Below are 20,890 nucleotides of genomic sequence, written 5' to 3'. Positions count from 1 at the left end.
GATCTAATAAAATGCTGAACAGTCAGTAGCTATGCAGAGGAGGGATAGGCAGGACTGGTATTTAGAGAATAATTAGGAGGAGGAATCTAGGCTCAAGAGAGAAGAGAATGAGGGACAAAGAGTGAGATCCCCAGGGCTGGCCAGCCAGGCAGCTGCCAGCCAAACAGACACAGAAGAAGCAGCAAAAGCAGCACATTCAGAATGAAAGAAGATAAAATTCCCCAAGGTAAACTGTAGATGAAGAGAAACAGGCTAAATTACGTCATAGGGCTGGTGCGACAAGCATAAGATGAGGCCGAGCATTCATAGTAATAACTAGTCTCTGTGCCATGATTTCCAGGGCTGGTGGTCCGAGAAAGCTGCTACAAGTGTCTAACAGGCAACTATGGTTGTGTGTTTGCGCCACAATAAAAAAGTCCTGATTTGTTCCAGATGGACAGCGAGGCTGAGGCAGGAACCTGAAGACGGGAGGAGTGCACAGAGCCAGCAGATGACACAGATCTTCAGCTGGGAGGTGATGTTCAAACGGGACAATGGGCTCACAGACAACCCAAAATGTACTTATATCAAAGTGCTACCTCAACATAAAAAGCTGCATACACATGGGCAACACAATGTCAAAGGATATACTTGGACTTGGCTGCTTAAACTGCAGGCCAGGATTTCATATGCGGTCACATAACTGACTGCTTGTGAGGATGGCTGTAAAAAAATGGCAGTAAAAAGGTTTCTGAACATGCAATGACTGAAACATAATTTAAAAGCAAATGTATAAAGAGTCACACAACACACGTTCACCCCAGGCTGTGCAGCACCCATGAGCAGGCTGAAATGCTGTGGCTCAGACGGCAGACTACCGAATGCTATGAGCTGCAGCAGATTACTGTACAAACTTTTCTCTCTGTTCCCCAAACAGAATGGCTTAATTGTGAAAACAAAGGCTGTTAATGTTTTAATGCTGTCCCTCCTCAAAATGGAAATGTCTGGGTTGTATTGTGTGAGAATTTTTAATTTTAAAAATTGCAGCTTGAGTTGCTGATGTGAGTTTCATAAAAAAAAATGTTCAATTCTGGATTGGAATTGGGACAGAATTCCTAATTTCTGAAGTGGTTCTAAACAAACCTCTGCTGCCTCCTTCACTATATATTTATGCAAAATGGCATTCATGACTATAAAATTAAATATTGGTCAACTCTGAGAACAGTTGAAGATACTCTACACATACTGCTGTATCAAATATGCAGTCAAGACTTAATTCTTGACAGTAAAATAAAAGGAACAATAATTTCATTAGTATGTAGATTTGTTTTTGTCTTTAATGGATGGCAAAATCATATAATGAACTGTTTTAAAATAAATTTATGATTTATAATCAGTAACTGTTGGTTTGTGAGACGATTTTGTATATATTTGGGGTCATGTAAAAAAAAAGTCTCTTAGGCAAAACGGGCTCACGAGTGGAAAAGATTTAAAAGCCTGACTGTGAAGTGATCAGGGCGCCTATGCAAAACAGCAAAAGTCCTCGTGTTACTAACTTATCATCATCAGTGTCTCTCAATTGTTTTTATCATGTGGAAAGATACATTTGTGGAGCAGGAAACAGGAAGCCTGCATGGCACATATCCCCCTCCACTGGTCCAATCAGCCATGGCTGCTCTGTTTATTCAGCATACTCTCATTAGCTTCACTGCGCCTACGATTAGGAAACACTGCTGCAACAAACCCAGTAACCACAGTGTGCACTGCCACTGCTGAGCGACCTGTCACTCGGGAAAGAGACTGAGAGATGACTGATAAACACTACATTCCTGTCTTCAGAGCAGTCTAGTCGGGGGGTACATGGAGAAGAGCTAAGAGGGCAAGGTCTACAGTCATATGCACTACAGCACCAAACTACTACAAATACCTGAAGTTCTATACCAAGGAACTTCACTCTACCTTAATACTGATAATCTAGCATGCAGAGTCAGAAAATAGATCGTAGGTTATTTAAAACACTCAGCCATTTCTAACCCCTAACCTTAAGAAAGCAGTATCCCCAAACCAAACCTTATACTAAATGCTAGATTTAGACATAAAGATATGAATGAGGAAGAAGAGGACTATGGCACAGCTGGCTGGGAGAATGTCCCCAGGGAAAATGTCACCCTGGAAACCAAGTCCACTGGGAAAGGGACTGACCCTGTCAACTGATGACAGAAATGTCAGCTGGATTCCTGCAAACACTGTGTTTCAACTGCCAATTTGTGCAATGGAGCAGCTGGGAAGCTGGGCACTGTGTGAGCAAGGGGAGGTCCTGGGAGAGAAGGCAGTCTCCGGAGAGTTATGTGATGGCCACAAGGCGCCAGGGAAGAGCTCATGTGTGATGTCAAGCATTTCAGGGAGAAAAGCACTTCTGTGCCTGAATCAGCATTTTTGCATGTCCCTGCAAGAAGGCTACCTGTGGTTGGGCCCAAGTGCAAGAGCAGCTTGTAGCTGCAGCCCCTCCTCCTACCTCTGTGGCAATGGATACATGTCACTTCAGAAGTATAGCTAGCCGGACAGAGAATAGCCCATGAATGACCCTCCCTAACAACTGGTTTCTGTCTACCCCAGCTCTAGAGCCAAGTGCAACTAAAGCCTACCTGAAGCTGGGCTTCTGCACTAAACGTCTCCCTAACTAGTGCTGCGTACAATGTGCTATGGACACCTGAACAGACCCGGGGCCACAGGTGCTTACTGGATTAAGCAGGTACTACTCCATGAAGGTTTCTGTTCCGCTCTGATGGTACAGGATTTTGATGACGTACAGGTGAGAAAGTAGTCAGCAAGGCAAGTGGGAAGCTGGCAGCCCTCCTCAGACTATCCTCATGTGCCATGGGGAGGGAAAGGTTAGGAGCCCTGTTGCAGGAAGGCTACGCTGTCTTGGGTGTGAAAAAAGAAAGAGTCAGAGAGAAGTCTGGAGGAGGGCACTGTGAAGACTTCTGGAGCTAGACAACTAAGATAATGAGGGCTAGGCTGTCATCCTATAGAGCACCCCAGGACAGTATTTCAAGGAAAAAGTGAGACTCAGTAAGAGTCAGTAAGAAAGCAGTTTTGGCAGCCAGAGGATGCAGGCTGTACCTTGATCCCCGCATTCCGCAGCATCTCAAGAGTGGGCCGCACATCAGCTTGCAGCTGGTCCTCCACCCCAGTGAGGCACAATAGCTCCATCTCCCTCTCCAGGCTTTCCACCACTGCAGCGACTTTCAGGGTCCGGTCATGGATGCTCAGTTTGGCCTGACTGTATCGGCTCTGAGGACAGAAGGAACAGGTACACAACCATGTCCACATTTCATGTGTATGACTCACACAGTTGTACTGTATCAGCTCTTGAGGGCACAGGGGACAGGCAAACATGTGTGTAAATGCTCTCTCTGTGTGGAGTGAATGTGCTCTTGGGGTCAGAAGTAATACGCTGTATAAATGCTATGTTTAAGCACTACCACATGAACATTTATTAACTCTAGTTTAACTTTCCCTAATATGAAAACCTGAAATAATCAAGAGTCAGATACATGCTCAGCAATGACATCACGTTAAAAAGTAGTTTCAGATTCTGGAGAGCATTTTGGATTTAGGGGCTTTGGATAACTTAACCTGCCGTCTATGCAAATATTTTAGAATCCAGACAGCTTCAAACTGAAGCACTTCCGAGCACCTTTAGCTTCTGCTGAGGAAATAGAACGCCGGCCTTTGTGGACACTGCAGGGCCCCCAATCTCAGAGACACAGACTGCACAGGAAGCCTGCAGTGCAGTGACACGACAGCGTCCTCAGAAGAAGAAAGAGGCTTGAGAGGCAACAACTGCGTAACTCACTTCAAAGTCCTGGTACTGCTCTTCTGTCAGAGTCCTCTTCGCCACCACAAGGGTCCGCAGCCCCTCACGTGCCATGTTTCCACACTGCAAGAAAAGGAGCTCTTATTTGTGGCTCCCGGAGTACCTGAGCTGACAGCAATCAGGCCTCAGGGGCCCATCAAGACTACTCTCCAGCAGTGCTGCGTCTTGTTCTCACTTCCCTGCAGGTCCACTATGGAAGCATAGCAACCTCAAGGGCCACAGACCACAGCAAAGCCGAGCGAAAAAGGTCAGGCAAAGTCCAGGAAAGTTAGAGGAAACATGTGGAAGATGTCTTCAAGTTCTCTACCACTGTGTCCCACCCGCAGGAGAACCCCACATAACTGCCCCACTGAGGGGTGAGGAAGAGAGATGACAGGGATCTAAGATGGCTGGGCCCCAAAATCCCAGCAGCTGTGTTTCTGGGCAAAGCATTGAGCTGCCTGCTTCAGTTTCATCATAGAAATTGCTCCAACAGGGCTATTCTGGAATGACATTAGTCCCTGGAATAAAGTGGCATGCCGGCGTCTGGCAGAAACACAGCACCACAGACATGTACAGGGCCGATCACACAGGGTTACCACCCTACGCACCAGGCTTGGGGCTCAGCTCTTAACTGGACAAGGAAAGAGGAGGCCATGATGAGTCATCACCCTATTTATATAATAAATGGGAAATGGAAATAATTCAATAGGTGTGTGATAAGATGCTAATACTATTATAGTGCATAATAATTATGATAGAATACTGTTTTCCCCTACTAAAAGTAGAAAAATTTTAGCTGGGGCTAAGGTAAGGAAAGAAGACTTGGGGTATAAGCTGCCTGTGTTCTAGGCACACTTGTTTGAAGGTAGCCAGTGATTCATTTCAAAATCTAAACTGCTCCAGTGGCACCAATCTCACCTATGCTTGTAAATGAACAGTGTGACTGCCAACAAAGGGGGCTTTGCCAGACTGCAGGTCGGAATCAGGCTCTAAGGGTTCCGAATCAACACACATATTAATAAACATGCCCAAGAACTTTGCTAAACCACCTTTTGCTTTGCTCTTGGTACAGTGAAAGGCTTTCAGGCTACACCAGAACTATAACAAACATACTGGTGATGAAGAGGCAAAAGATTTATCTATGGCAAGAAAATACAATTTGAACAAACAAATGTGCATAGGATTTTTAATGAAGTTATCTTTCTGAACAACAATCTGACATTATCTGTCTGTTGCAAGACATTTATTGATTTGACCTCATAAAGCTAAATAAATTAAACAAGTATTTTACAATTAATTGCATGTCATTATGACCAAAAGTAATTTTTATGGCATTTTACTAGGTCTTCAGGGAGTTTAATTTATTCATGTCTCTGATTAAATCAAAGAGCCCTGAAGGAGATATTGATTCATATTGCCAGGACCATCGTGAATATCGGGTGTGGCTGTTGTGCTGACAGACCATCTCTGCAGTCTGACAGTGGAAAAGAGACACAGGCACCTGCAGCAATGTATACACAGGAGAGAGAGACCTGGCTATAATCCTAGCAACCTTAGCTTTACTTTGACGTCCAATTACTGATTAACATACAACTTTAACAATAAATATTAGAACCTCATGAGGCTAACTATAAATATATTTAGGAATTATAATATAGAATTGCTTATGTTTGTACCTTATTTTCTGTTCTTTCTTATAAGAGAGAAAATTAGCACGAGATTAAAATACAAATTAAAATCTCCTTACAATAGTTATAAAATATATATATGTGCACATCTAATTGGCTATGTATCCAATGCTATTTTAGACCTACTTTTACGTATCTGAATACTTCATGCACCAAACAAAATGGCAATTATTTCTATAGGAAGAAAATTTTTTTTAACTAACCAGGCTTTTAGCCTTTGTTTATATGGACCTGGGAGAACTATAAATATTCAGAAAATTTAATGGAAAAAAATATCATCCTTGGCCACCTATCCATGTGGTGGCTTAAAATGGTGATGACACAATTCACTCCAACGGTACAAGTGTGGAAAAGGCATTGCTCTTCTGTCGTTGGTTTACTAAATATTCTGAAGACGTTTTGTACAATGCTGAGAATAGCTTGCTTACCTCCTCTTCCAGCCAATCATTGTACTGGACAATGGTGGACATTGCGACGTCAGCCCCTTTCATATAGAATGTGATTTCTGCTGTGGATTCATCCTGTGACAGGGTAAGAAAAGACTCAGAAGAGAGCCGGGCCGCAGCGATCCCTGTAAAGAACCCCTGGCCTAAAGGAGAGGCTCTGGAGGAGGCAGGCTTAGACAATGTGCCCTGGGCTCTCTTGATAGAAACTGTCCTTACATGACAGTGAAGTGAAAGTCAAAGTCAGCAAACACCCGAGATGCTGTACTTTAATTCTTGAGACAGATCTGGACTGCAATCTAAGTATTAATGCTTCATGTGTGACAGAATTTCACTATTTAGCAAATGAAATTTCAAAATACAATCTGGTACTGGTTAAGGTAACTAGAATAAGGGTATGAATTAATGACTTTGTGATCATAAATCATTCAGTTAAGTTCTTTGGCATGTTATATGATTTATGCTGAGGACAAAACAAAACAATTTTAATTAAAATATTACTTCTGCCCTCATCTTGTTCTGCTTCAGTGGTTGTAGGAGAATGACTTTATCAATGGGAGCCATACCAACTTCTCAGTTCATATACTGAGGTCTTTTCTTTTCTTTTCTTTTTTAAACAAACAATAAAGCACACAGTATTTGAGTAAATATTTGACCTTAAAATTTTCTGGGGGGAAGTTTTTTTGTTTTTTTTTTAAATTTTTATGGTTTATTTAACTTTATTTTATGTGCATTGGTGTGAAGGTGTCAGATCCCCTGGAACTGGATTTTCAGACAGTTGTGAGCTGCCATGTGGGTGCTGGGAATTGAACCCGGGTCCTTGAGAAGAGCAGTCAGTGCTCTTAACCGCTGAGCCATCTCTCCAGCCCCTGGGGGGAAGTTTTGTATTGATTTAGGAGGTCTGTAAAACCATGGCGGGAAGAAATGGTGTGTGTGTGCACAGCTGGGAGACACGACATACTCTGACAATGATGCCCATCCGCTTGCTCTCGGAGGTGAAGGGGAACATTTGTAGGATGCAGTAGGTCAAGACCTGGCCATTGGGGGTCTTCAGCTGCATGGAAGCAAGGTCCCTGCTGACCAGAGTGAGTCCGACACTCTCCGTCCATCGCACCAGTGCCACCTGAGGAGATCAGAGTGTGTGAGGAGGGACCGGTTAGGGAAAAATAAGTGATGAAACACAGCACCCTGGTGTGCAGAGAGCCCACTGAGACATAACCGATGCAGGGCAACAAAGCGTGCTAACTTTCACGCTCTCCCACATACTTCTGGACAGCGCTTTAACAAGTGAATAAGACAATTTTTGTTCAGAAGACCATTATACACCACAAAGACTATTCTGCAATGTGTATTGACTGGATTCCGAAAGCACATAGCTTTAGACCTAGAAAGAATACCTAACCACTATCTGGGACTTGAGTCTCATGCTTTGTCCCAATTTACCACCTATTGTCCTACAGGTTGCTAACCTTCGGTGCTGGGATAAAACACTCTGGCTCAAAGGAGCCTCAGGAGGAAGAAGTTTACTTGGCTTTGACTTTCAGGTCCCGTGACAGAAGGACAGCAGGGCAGGAATCATGGAGAAACATGCTCGCTGGCTCATCTCTCTGGCTTGCTCCCAGACTAATGTGTGACAGCTTTCTAATACAGCCCAGGACCACCTGTTTAAGGACGGCCCACTCACGGTGGGCTGGGCCTTCCGGCAACCATCCCTTACAGACAGACTGCAGATTAGTATGATAAAAAAGTTAATTGAGACTCAATTTCGGGTGATCTTAGTTTGTGTCAAGTGGACAATTAATGATAGCTAGGACAGAGACAATAACAAAGTAGATGCCCAGCCCAGGATCTGAACCAAGTATGGCTGCGACACCCAGTTCTGTGTCCAATACTTTATTTTTTTCAAGGCTTGCTCCCTCTAGAATGTGCAAAGGCCACTTGTGAACTGTCCTCAGGCTGAAAGGATATTAAAGTGAATTCCTGGCTTATGGAGGTGCTCAAATATAGGAGTTATTCTTATAGTTATTTGTTATAAAATAGCACTTAACCCTCTCAGTCCTTAACGGATACCAGCATAGCCCAGTGAGGGCACAGCTTCCCTCAGGGGCTCGAGTGCAGTTTTGCCAGCATCAGGAATGCAGTTCCCTCAGGCGCTCGAGTGCAGTTTGGCCAGCATCCAGGAACGCAGTTCTTGCTGAACATGATTCTCTCTTGGGGAAGAGTGAGATTATCTGTGTTTTCAGTTTTACCACTGCTTGTACATCTAGATTTTATCTTGGGCTTTGGGAATTCAAGAAATCTCAAGAATACTTAAATCTTTTCTTGTGGCAGGTGTTATGAATACATTCTTAGTGTCCTGGCCATGTCCATCCCCTTAGAAAGAACATGGTAAAACTTTTAGTCAGGGATCCAGAGTTTATGTAATGGGGACGGCCTCAAAATCCACTTCTTTGTACAACGACAATGCCTGAGGTTACTGCTCAGCATCTGGTAAAGACGAAGCCAACATAGTCGGAGGGTCCTCAGCAGGAGGCACATGTGGTGACCAGACATGGGGGGTTAATACCTGGTCCTTTGGCACAGAGGCCATTTTGGTTTTTTTTCTTTGGAATTATTTTTAAAATCAGAATTTCTACGTAATTCCACACAAAACAAACTGAAGAATACTTCCAGATTTTTTTCCCCAGAGTCTGGGATGGAGAACTGTTTCTTTATCTTTAATGCTGAGATCCCCAGGGCACACAGCAGGCACATGCATGAATGCCAGGGCACTAGGACAGAACTACTCGGGTGTTCTTTAAGACACAAGAGTTTGTACAAGTGCCCCCTACCAAGGGGAGATGGGGTGCTTTGTCTCCCTGTACCGGGCAGACAGAAATGTCGGGGTGTGACAGAAATGGACAGGCAGGCCTGCAGCCACACTGCACTCTTCTGGCAGTCTCTGCTAGGCCCTTCATGCTCTTCCAGGACACTTCCTAAAGGAGTGAACTGCACACGCATGAGAGCTGTCTAACATGATAAACACACAGACACAGGTAGATCTATGTTACCATTCACAAGTTATATGCAGTGCACTAGGGAAAATAACTAGCCTATGACAGACAGTGAAAGTATGACCATACCGTCCAGTGTACTCAGCAGGCTAGACTAAAAGAAGGTGTGACAGAGGACCATGCTAGAGTAAACCAAGCCCTTGACTACAGCCAAGAACTCTGAGGTAGTGCACTCAATTCCTCTGTACTTTAAGAGTACACTGTTTTGGATACACACAGAAATTTCCCTCATTAACTTGAGTCCTCCTGTCCCCCTCTTTCAACAAGTAACTGATAGTGTACCCTGACTCTGCTCCTTTCGCTGGTCTTAGTAAGATCTCTGTGCCTCGCCATAGAAGACAAATCACACACACAGTAACAGAATTCCCAGTGCTTTTCCAGTACTGTGAGGAATCAGCAAAGACTTTATCTTCTCAGGCTGCCTCTGACAAGGCCACCAGGTCATTCTATCTTTGCAGCCTTGTCATCTTTACTGGGAGCAGGGACGGTACGGGTCAGAACACTGCGTGAGGACCTGCATGGCTGCAGATGTGTCTATGCGAAACAAATGGCTTTCTATGCCCAGTCTTGGTGCTGTTTGCTACAAAGCAACAGCAGCATGTACCCACCCTCTTAGCATCGGTTGTTACTTGCTGGTTAAGGTGGTGCACAAAATATTCCACAGTAAAAGCTGGAATCTAAACTTATACTCCAAGTCCCCAGGTTATCAGAAGAGAAGGAACAACATCTCCCAATGATCTATTACTGTAGCTGAGAGCATCAACAGCTTGCTCCAAACTACAGTACCAAAGAAGACATGGAGATGTTAGGAGAACAATCCCATCTAGAGGAGAGCCTGGCACCTGACCACAGTGCCTCTTCCTATCCAAGACAATGACTCCGTAAGCTGCAAATGATCTAATATGCCAAGGTTAATTTTCAATTTACAGTGAAAGGTTACTATTACACTGTGACCCGTAAATTGCATCTTTCCGTGAATACCCTATCATCTCACAGTGCCCCACTGCAGTCAGGACCAGGCTTTCTATATTTGGTGACTCACATCTGTTTATTATTTAGTTTATGCTTGGCTTCACAGCTCCTTTGAGTTAGCAGCTTATAACAAAAATCAGTTTAGCTACTTACACCTAGCCCAGCATTCCATCCAAAAGGTTTAATCATCCTGAGGATCACATATCTATATCCAGCCAAGCAAATCAGAGTTAAATTTTCCACAAGACAGATACTTTAATTACTGCCCAGTGTAACCTGCTTGGTATTGGGCAGAATTCTTTTGCTAATACAAAGGTAAATAAGTGCCTGGAGGAAACAGCCTCGTAGGAGAACTGCTGTGAATTTAGACCGTGGCGTTCACCGTCATCTCTAACGGGTAAATCCAGTAGCCAACGCCCAGGGGCGGCTATCCCACCCTCAACCGTTCTCCAGCTTCAGCCTGAGCTTTGAACCCTGGGACCATTACTAAAGAACTGCATAAAAAAAGAGCAAATTCTCCCCATTTATTTGGAATAGATCCAAGGTATTCTTTTAAGGACTTGTATCTGATGACATTACATATAGAAATAAAAGCAAAGAAAGTTTCAATGGCACTGACAGCTAGAGTCTGTCTTCTTCCTACAGCTTCAAACAAAGACATATACTTTGGGGACTGAGGATGAGCCTCAGTTACAGAACATATTGCCCCACACCAACAAAATAAAATAAAACAAAAAAACACATCCTTTAGAAAAGATGCTTCCTTCAGCATGCTCTGAAGAAACAGATAACATTATTATCATAACAGCATTATTACGCATGGTTGTACACGTGTACATTTCAGGGGCTGTGGACCTTTTCAGGTGTCAACTTGGATCCTTAGAGAAATGATGGATAATAAGAGTGGAGCAAAGATATAGATATATCTATATATGATGTGCCTGTAGCATCTCTGCATGCACAGGAAACAAAGTAATGCTTAAATACGGAAAGGAGCACTAGAGGGGCTTAAGACCCCAAGTATAAAACAAGTATTCATGAGTCCATTGTGAGGAGTGAATGGATGACTACACACGTCACAGGAAAAGCATGGAGAACTCTGTGCAAAGCCTAACTTATGCAGGCACTTCACCCTCAAGGAGGGCGTATAATACCCCTTTTGAGACAGGCTGTACATGGGAGCTTCCTGACCAAGAATACAACTTTTGTTGTTATTGATTTTTGAGACAGGGTCTCTCTACATAACCCTGGCTCTCCTGGAACTCACTATGTAGACCAAGCTGACCTGAAACCTGAATGCCACCTGAATGCCACCACACCTGGCTGACCAAAAATACAGTGTTAAAAGAAAAACTGAAAGGGTAGCCTTCAGTGGAGATACTGAAAAACACCTGGGCCAAGTGATGCCGGTCAGCTTGGTAGTGCTGCGTGCATGGAAACTCATTTGAAGTGATGTGAGGTAATGCATCATGCTCTTCCTTCCAAGATCCTAACCCATCTACTCTGCAGGGAAATTCCACCAAACCCAATCTGAGAGACAGTCACCCAGCCAGTCACCTCCAAAAGTGTCATAAAAACATGGGAAGTGAGAAACTGTTCCAATTAAGAAGAGTCTAAGAGAAAATGATCCTCAGATTTAAAAAAAAAAAAAAAAGAATATGTCAGGTAAAAACAAAGGGCATCTGGGAAAACATGGCTTCACTGTGTTGTTTCCTCATAGTTTCCTGAGGACTGTGTGCTCACTTGTGCAAATAACCAACTGACTGTCCAGAATGTTTCCAAAGGGCTCTGTCCCTTTCTAAAATTACTTTACAGTAATGGTTTAAGTGGTTCTCTGTTCCATAGTATTTGACATCTCAGTTTGATTGCTAATTCGCCTCTGTAAAGCATACCTGGGTCATTGCCCATCACCAACAGTTAGATCCCAATGTGGGTTTTCCCATACACTTTCTTGTGGAACTACGTGAAAGCCCCAGGGATCATGGTCCTCAAATACGTCTGTCCTCGTGACACAGAGATATGGTTAAAATGGGGAATTGAGGTGTGTTGGAGATGCAGGTTTCACTATGGAAAGCTGTAGGAACTGGGTTAAGAGCCAAGGTCCTAAGCTCCTGTTATGTTGGGTCTGGCCAGTGGCTTCCTGGAATGCTCTTCACAGCTCTGTAAGAAGGCAAAATCCTTCTGGCTGCTTATCACAGAGACCAAAAAGGAAAGCACTGGGCTGTTGATGTCACTTTTTAGAGATGTACAGAAGTTTAAAATATATTTTTATCCATATGGCTAACTATAATGTGAATTAAAATAGAAGCCTGCTCAAGAAATCAGAGAAGTATTTACTATATGGTTGCTCAATTTGTGAGCCTCTCAGGTTCAGGGGAGGAGAGGGAGGTGAATGTCTTCTTACATCTCTCCTAGCTGGGATGGAATGTAGGGCCTTGCCTGTGCTAGGCCAATACTTTACTAGTGAGGGGCACCTGCAGCCTCTTGCCCTGTTTCTTTTAGATGCTGTCATGGATGTAGAGGCAACCAAAAAATGCATTCCTCAACCAGCACTATCTAATGATACTGCGTATCCAATGCTTCATTTGAGTCTATTTTATAAGGCAATTTTGTAGGTAATGAAATAAAAACTTAGGGGTAGGTTATCAAACACTCTTTGTATGTATCTATACTAAATGGAATTAATTGCTGCCTGGCATTATAACAAAAAATAACCTCTGGGATAGTTTTCTCTGAGATGGAAAATGATAATCTGGAAGTAAAAGACTTTGTATATTTTAAATGACTATTTTTATGACTACCGAGCTTTCTGAAATTTCTAATACATAATGTGACTATTGATAATAATTCAAAGACAAGAATAATTAAAATGAGAATGTAAAAAATACAGCAGTGACAGTCTGAGGGAACTTTTCTCTCTGGGCCACTTAGCGATCACTAACCAGCTGTCATGGCCACCTCATCTCACATTCCCATGTTCCCAAGCTAAGGACCAGTATAGGCAAGCGTGTCCCAGAGACACACCATACGGGAGGAAATAAAACACAGGGCAAGATTTTACCAATCCCTTTCTCTATAATTCTATTATCCAGAAATTTCTGTGCTAATCTTCTTGAAATGCTTGGCAGAAATTTCCTTTATCCTATTAGCAATTATGCACACACAGGTGCCAGATGTACCCTGAGAGAACATATTTTACCATGTGCTTTATAAATCATAATTTAATCATTGACATCTCATCATTTTTGATTGTGATTATTACAATCATTGTTATAATTTAATAGAATTATTAACTTAAAATGCAATTTGATCATCTAGAAAAAGTGCTAATCAATATTCACAGTCAGGCTATGCAGTATTTATTCTCTATTGGTCTTGGAGGTCACGGAGTGAAGGCTTCGTGTCACTGACAATGATTTGCTCCTCACAAATATATTGACAAAACACCACAATTAGTCTTGCTTCAGTAGGCACACACAATAAAATGAATTAAAAAATACAGCACTCCACATACATTAGCTCTTCTGTAAATCCAAAGGCAATGCTATTAAGGACATATTGTTCCTTTATTTTAAAATATTCTACTTGTGATTTGTCATTAATTCTAGCTGATTCTTACACTTAAATAGTTGAGCAAGACAAAGATAGGGGTATCTTGAGATAATAATTCAAATACAGGACTTACTGATATGAGAAGATGTAACCATATAGGGGAAAGGATGCCACTAATAAATAGCTAGTTTATAGGAATAAGCAGCCATTAAAAATCACAGCCAATCAATCCTTTGGTCCACAATCAGCAGAGGTCATGTTATGCCTTGAGCACATGTTGATGACTTCTGCACTGAGCCTAAGCTTATATTCTCTGAGATTCCTGTGATTGAGTTCAGTTTGGCTTCCTTCCACATCACCGAACCTGCAGCTACACAATGAAAGCTGTAAAGGAATGTCTATGATGAGTTTAACATTTGTTCAGTTTTAGTTTGCTATGATGAGCCTGAGACACAAATGACAGGCAAGCAGAACTTTTTTCTCTTAGAGAAAATGAAATATTGATCACTTATCATAAGAAACAATGACTAAAGCATAAATGGATCCTGTCTCATACATATAAATCAGTTGTTTATTCTCTGATATCACTACCATTTTTAGACCTTCAAGTAGACACAGCATGCAACCAACACTGCAAGTACTTACTATGTCTAACAGTACATTTCTGAATTCAAAATTAACCCTCTAAGAATTCTATTACCTGCAGATTAAAAGCTCATCTCTGTAAAAGCACTGGTAGAGAAAAGATCCTCCCTTTACTAGGGACAATGAAAACCATGGTGGCTTATACTACACAGAATAGCAACTGGCTTACAAACTCAAAATGGGAGCACTAAACAGACCACATTTGTCCTAAGAATAGGACGAAATAGTCCCATGAACTGATGGGGATTATCATATGAGAATGTGATATACACAATGTGGGATCCTCTATCTTACAAGTTATCATGGAGAAGTGACTGCTAGAGCCATGAATAAATAAGATTATGTGAATATAGCATTGATAGGACTGTATAAACTAGTTTCTTAAATGATAACACTGCTTATTAACATGGATGTTGTGATAGGTCAATACTGGGGTTAAACAGAAAACATCAATTGAACCATTTCCCTAAATAAAGCTCCGGGGTGCAATATTCTGAGCACTTTATCCAATAAGAAATGCTTTTACAATGGTGCTGTGGTGACTGGGAAACATTGCTATCATCTGTCAAGCTAATGGCAGCAAGGTTCGATACACCAAACAACAGGCTATTTGGATGCCTATCCTGAGGCTCCAGGATCTGCACACACCACGTCAATACAACACTTTAAAAATCATGACGAAGCTCATTGTTTTCATTTTCAGACTTAAAATATGTGTTACGTATATTTTTACATATCACTTAACATTTTGCCTTTAATCACTGTCAAATTTCCATACAAATCAAAAAAGTTAAGATAAGGTTAGCAGTTTCTTTGTTATAATTTCTCTAAGCTCTTAAAAGTCTTTAAATCAATGAAATGTTTTCAATGGTGTATTCCTAATTTTAATATTTTTAAAGTGGTTCTAGTATCCAAATAAAGCACAACTGTTCATCGCTGCACCTGAACTGTTAGAATACCACCACAGGTAACTTCTCGGAAGAGGAAGAAACATAGTACTAGGTATTTCTAGAAGTATAGATATTCTGCTTTGTCAAAGATACACAATATACCAAGAGACTTCTGCTGGGAAGTCTAGAGCAGCTGGGAAGAAAAGGTTCCCTCAAACCTGGTGGGGTCTCATCTGCAGACAACAGTTCTTCCCGCTCGGCATGCATCTCTCCACCACTTTCTGCATCCTGAAGAAGGCTACACCGTGGTTCTAGCAATGACTTACAAAGCTCCCTTCCTCATGTACAAGGCATCTATCTACTGGCTGCAGGTACAGTGCACCTGACTACACAGTGCAAGCTCTGACAGCCCCAGCCCACTTCTTGGGCTACTTCATGTGCTCACACTTAGTAACCTGCCAGGGCGGGCTCTGGACTCTGGGCAAAGTGTACAGCAAGAGAACCACACTTTCTTACCCTCTCTCTATGCTTGTTCTTAATGTTTCTTGACCCACTCCCTACTCCTCATGGTCTGTTTTCTGCTCATCAGTAACACTGGGGTTCTATGCCTACTTTTCTATTATTTCCAGAACCAGAATTTAGCAGCTTTCCTAAACATACTGATTTTATATTTAATAAGATTCAATTTTGTAAGACATTTGAAAGACCTAATTTGTTAGCACTGTCTATACAGTTGCTTTGATTATTTTATATAATTGATTAAAGTACTCCAAGAGGACAGACTACATACACACTCAGAATGACTGCAGAAGAAGTAGAAATTTTAATAGGGTTTACCAAATCTCAATGGAGTAAGGTTAGAAACGACTAAGTTAACACACTTAAAGTTTTTTAAAAATCATTTCTGTATGTCTCTCAATTATTTATACTACAAATCTTTTTAAAGAATTGTACAGAATGACTGGAAATTTAATATACAAACCCAGCGACTCATTGCAACGTGAGGAAAAACTGGACTATGAAGTACAATAACAGTAATGAGTTTATTTTGGGAACTATATAAAGCCAGCTGAGTTTTCTCATGTTATTTCAAGTAAAAACCATTAAATGTAGTGGTATAAAACCTAAAGGGCCAGAATCTTTAAGAATCTTCCCTTCAGATCATAAGCAAATCCAGCAAATCCTGAAACAGTCTAAATGTTAGAGGTCTAGTTTGTGGCTATCAAGGATGCAAAGGACCAACTCTTAGGTATTGACATGTTAGGGTCAAAGGTGAGCTTTTTAAATTATTATTAAAAATTTCTGACTCCTCCCCGTCTCCGCCTCCCATTTCCCTCCCCCTCCCCCGCTCCCCTCTCTCTCCCTCTCCAGTCCGAAGAGCAGTCAGGGTTCCCTGCCCTGTGGGGAGTCCAAGGTCCTCTCCCCCTTCCCATCCAGGTCTAGGAAGGTGAGAACCCAAACAGCCTAGGCTCCCACAAAGCCAGTACATGCAGTAGGATCAAAACCCAGTGCCCTTGTTCTTGGCTTCTCAGCAGCCCTCATTGTCCGCCATATTCAGAGAGTCCGGTTTTATCCCATGCTTTTTTAGACCCAGTCCAGCTGGCTTTGGTGAGTTCCCAATAGATCAGCCCCATTGTCTTAGTGTGTGGGTGCACCCCTCGCGGTCCTGACTTCCTTGCTCATGTTCTCCCTCCTTCTGCTCCTAGTTATTCTCCTGGATATTGGAAGTAGTCAAGATTGCCGGGCAAAAACTGGGACCTGGGGGTGGGGTGGGATGGGGGAAAGGGGAGATGGGGAGAGAAAAGTGAGAAGGGGAGGATGGGAAGAACTTGGGGGAATGGGATGGTTGGGATAAAGGAAGAGTAGATATGGGAGCAGAAAAGTATATATCTTAATTAAGGGAGCCAATTTTAGAGTTGGCAAGAGACTTGACCCTAGAGGGGTTCCCAGGTGTCCAAGGCAATGTCCCCAGCTAGTTCCTTGGGCAGTTGAGGAGAGGGAGCCTGAAATGGCCCTATCCTATAGTCATACTGATGAATATCTTGCATATCATCATAGAACCTTCAACTGGCGATGGAAGGAGATAGAGACAGAGACCCACATTGGAGCACTGGACTGAGCTTCCATGGTCCAAATGAGGAGCAGAAGAAAGGTGAGCTTTGAAAGGTCTAAATTATGTCCAGAGGTATGCATGTCCTTCAGCTAAGGACAGTCCTGTGTCCTTGCTCCAGAGAAGCAACCATCAAGCCTGCAGTGTCCAGATCACACAGATTTGCCCTGTGAAGAACATCCCCCCCCCACAAACAAGATGTTCTAGGAAGCAACTGACCTCGTCAGGACTGGATGCCTGGTAGGTGCGGTTCTCATCACTGAAGTCTTGGTCTGCTTCAGCAAACTCAGTCTCTCCAGTGCCTCCAGCCCGAGTCTCGTACACAGGAGTGACGTTGTGACAAAGGGCGATGGCTTTCACTGCTTCATGGATCCGGCTGCTGACACTTTTCTTAACTTTAGGAGTTGAAGACTGGCTTCTTCTCAGTGGAGCGGAACTTGGGTTGTGCCCACTTGCTTGGGAGTGTACCTTTAAAACAGGGTGCCATGTAATGAGGGCAGACAGAATGAAGTGGTCTACATGTGGACCAGAAATTACTGGCATATTTTCTGATGTGAAGCAAGCTGCTTGAGATAAGAACAGCAATCTGATTCTTTCTCTTACAATGTACCCAGGAAAGGAATAACTTTTGTCTCAGCAATGCAAAATGCTTGGCTCTTTCAAGATTGTCAAACACACCAGAGTATTTGCTATGATACTTAAAACCTGGCACTTTCCCACTCCTAAGATCCATCAACTGACACTTTCCTCCTTAAAACAGCAAGATAAAGATCAAGGCAGAATGGTAAGCTCACACATGCACATAAAACAGTGTCAAACCAAAGCAGCCAGAACTCTTAAGACTTCCTCGAATGTCATAAGTAAACCCACTGTTCACTGGTCTCTGAACTTTGGTGGTCTAGTTTGTAGCTAACGAGGATTAGACATAGTAATGGGGTGTGTCAGATTGTCCGTTGTTCATGTGAAGCAACTGTCCATTTGAGCACTGTGTATCTGCCTAACTCCCATTAGGTCTGGATAGGAGTCTCAGCTGTTACCACCCAGTGATGGATTTTTGTTACTCATCTCCTACCAGGGTGGTTGTTAGAGGACACTTCCCAAGCCACAGGACAAACATACACTCTTCTGTCAACTCAGAGTCTCAGAACAGTACTCAGAAGGGACTAGGGATCAGAGTGACTGAGAGGCATTGAGTATGAGCCTCTCATTACCAAGCACAGCCTGCATGAAAAAGTATGCAGCTGTATCTCCTGCACAGGTGTCTGCTCAGTGCTCAGCTGTGCTGCCCACAGCTGCCTTACAGTTGCCCCGCCTTACACTGAGCTGCTCCAGCTGCAGAGGAGTTCAGCCCTTCTTCTGAACTATGTAATCTCACTGATGCTTGTGCAGTTTAATTCACATAAATTCCATTAAAAAATAGGTTCTTAACCACCAAGTGCTTCCAGTGGGCAAAGATAATCAGGTTAAGAAAGACCTGTGCCTAGGAAGGTGAATATCCAAACTGTTTAGGCTCCCACAAAGCCAGAACATGAAGTAGGATCAAAACCCCGTGCCATTGTCCTTGGCCTCTCGTCAGCTCTCATTGTCTGCCATGTTCAGAGAGTCCGGTTTTATCCCATGCTTTTCCAGTCACAGTCCAGCTGGCCTTGGTGAGCTCCCAATAGATGGGCCCCACTGTCTCAGTGGGTGGGTGCACCCCTCGTGGTCCTGACTTCCTTGTTCATGTTCTCCCTCCTTCTGCTCCTCATTAGGACCTTGGGAGCTCAGTCCGGTGCTCCAGTGTGGGTCTCTGTCTCTATCTCCATCCATTGCTAGATGAAGGTTTTATGGTGATATGCAAGATATTCATCAGTATGGCTATAGGATAGGTTCATTTCAGGTTCCCTATCCTCAGGTGCCCAAGGAACTAACTGGGGACATTGCCCTGGGCACCTGGTAGCCACTCCAAGTTCAAGTCTCTTGCCAACCCTTAGGTGGCTCCCTTAACTAAGATATGAGTTTCCCTGCTCCCCTATCCAACCTTCCCTTATCCCCAATCATCCCGTTTCCCCAAGTTCCCCTCATCCTCTCCTTCACACTTTTCTCTCCCCATCTCCCCTCACCCCCATCCCACCCCAAGATTCCAATTTTTTGCCCAGCAATCTTGTCTATTTCCCATAGCCAGGAGGATAACTATATGTTTTTCCTTGGGTTTACCCTCTTGTTTAGCTTCTTTAGGATCATAAATTATAGACTCAGTGGCCCCTATCCATGGCTAGAAACCTATTATGAGTGAGTACATCCCATGATCTTCTTTTTGGGTCTGGGTTACCTCACTCAGGATAGTATTTTCTATTTCCACCATTTGCATGCAAAATTTGAGAAGTCATTGTGTTTTACCGCAGAGTAGTACTTCCTAGGCCTGGATGAAGGGGGTAGGACCTTGGACTTTCCCCAGGGCTGGGAACCCTGACTGTTCTTGGGACTGGAGAGGGAGGAGAAGAGGAGTGGGGGGAGGGGGAGGGGGGGAGAAGGGGGAGGGAAATGGGAGTCGGGGAGGAAGCGGAAAATATTTTTTTTCAGTAAAAAAAAAACAGAGAATTTCAAAGGTAACAACTTTTATACTTTTTTACAGTGGCTTCAAACTGTGATTTTTTTTCGAGCAAACTAAGATAGCCTTAAAGGAATTGAAAAGCTCAGAAAAAAAATATCAAAGTAATAAAAACTTAAGCAAGATGGAAAAAAAAAAAAAAGACCTGTGCTACATTAGAGTGGGCTATAGACAACAGAACATAAACAGGGACTAACGAGTTCCACATACAGAGTCTTACTGGCAAAGCCCATGCCTTTAGTGAAAGATCATCAAATGCTCTTAGATGTAATAAGTAAACATCAAATATATGATATATTTATATAACATATTCTTCAGTCTTCCGCTTTTAATATGTCCCTGGTAAAATAATTATAATAATAATCACATATAATATTCACATTAATGGATAACATAAGTTAACTTTATTATTTTTAGGGTCTCCCTATGTACCCTAGGCTGGACTGGAACTTCCAACACTCTTGCTTCAGCCTCCTGAGTGCTGGGATTACAGGTGTGTACCACAACACCCAAATAAATGAACTTTTAACAAGCAGTGGTTACATGGTGCCACTTCACTATGGACAAAGATTCTTAAATAAAAGGAAGCGTGAGCTCTTCTCTCCTCCTGGTTTTGTTAGGTTCAGCAGTATGAGATTTTGTCAAACACACACACACAGATACACTGATACAGGGCAGTCCAAATGGCTCCTTAAAAACACAGGCTATTGCTGTTGCCCTTGATGCCGCTCAGAGGTTGAAAGTGGGTCTCTATTGCTGATGACACTGCATACTTAGGACAAAAAACTTGTATTTTTTGAGCTGTATTTAATTTGAATGCTTCTGATTCCTAGAGTCTGGCTTAAACAGTAGCAGAAAGTACTTTCTGAGCTGCCAAGGGACAGAAACAATGAACAGTTCTACCCAGCTGTGACACCTATGATCTACAATAGTGACAGTATGGCAAGGTATCTGTAAAGGTGTGACAGATATGGCATTCACATGTTGGTGATAGCTATTGTCTAACTGGACTTAAGGCCCACTTAACAGGAGGGAAATCATGCCTGGTACTAGAAACCTAGTCAACTACATGGGGCTGGTGAAGTCATGGATTCTCTTAGAAGAAA

At 42.8% G+C, this 20,890-nt stretch overlaps 1 protein-coding gene across 3 annotated transcripts in view; it reads right to left on the bottom strand.

The window, feature by feature from the left end:
* The window catches only part of Atp9b (ATPase phospholipid transporting 9B (putative)), a 196,040-nt gene that overhangs the window by 19,696 nt on the left and 155,454 nt on the right, over positions 1–20,890 (bottom strand). For all 3 annotated transcript variants that reach the window (XM_057788553.1, XM_057788554.1, XM_057788555.1), the window contains 5 exons: positions 17,414–17,662; positions 6,934–7,095; positions 5,958–6,050; positions 3,839–3,922; positions 3,103–3,273 (listed from right to left, as the gene is read on the bottom strand). In XM_057788553.1, the coding sequence (XP_057644536.1) occupies positions 3,103–3,273; positions 3,839–3,922; positions 5,958–6,050; positions 6,934–7,095; positions 17,414–17,662 (759 nt within the window). The remainder of the gene's footprint in view (positions 1–3,102; positions 3,274–3,838; positions 3,923–5,957; positions 6,051–6,933; positions 7,096–17,413; positions 17,663–20,890) is intronic.

Source organism: Chionomys nivalis, chromosome 14, assembly GCF_950005125.1.
Source record: "Chionomys nivalis chromosome 14, mChiNiv1.1, whole genome shotgun sequence".
Taxonomy (NCBI): domain Eukaryota; kingdom Metazoa; phylum Chordata; class Mammalia; order Rodentia; family Cricetidae; genus Chionomys; species Chionomys nivalis.
This window is presented reverse-complemented; position numbering and strand designations above follow the sequence as displayed.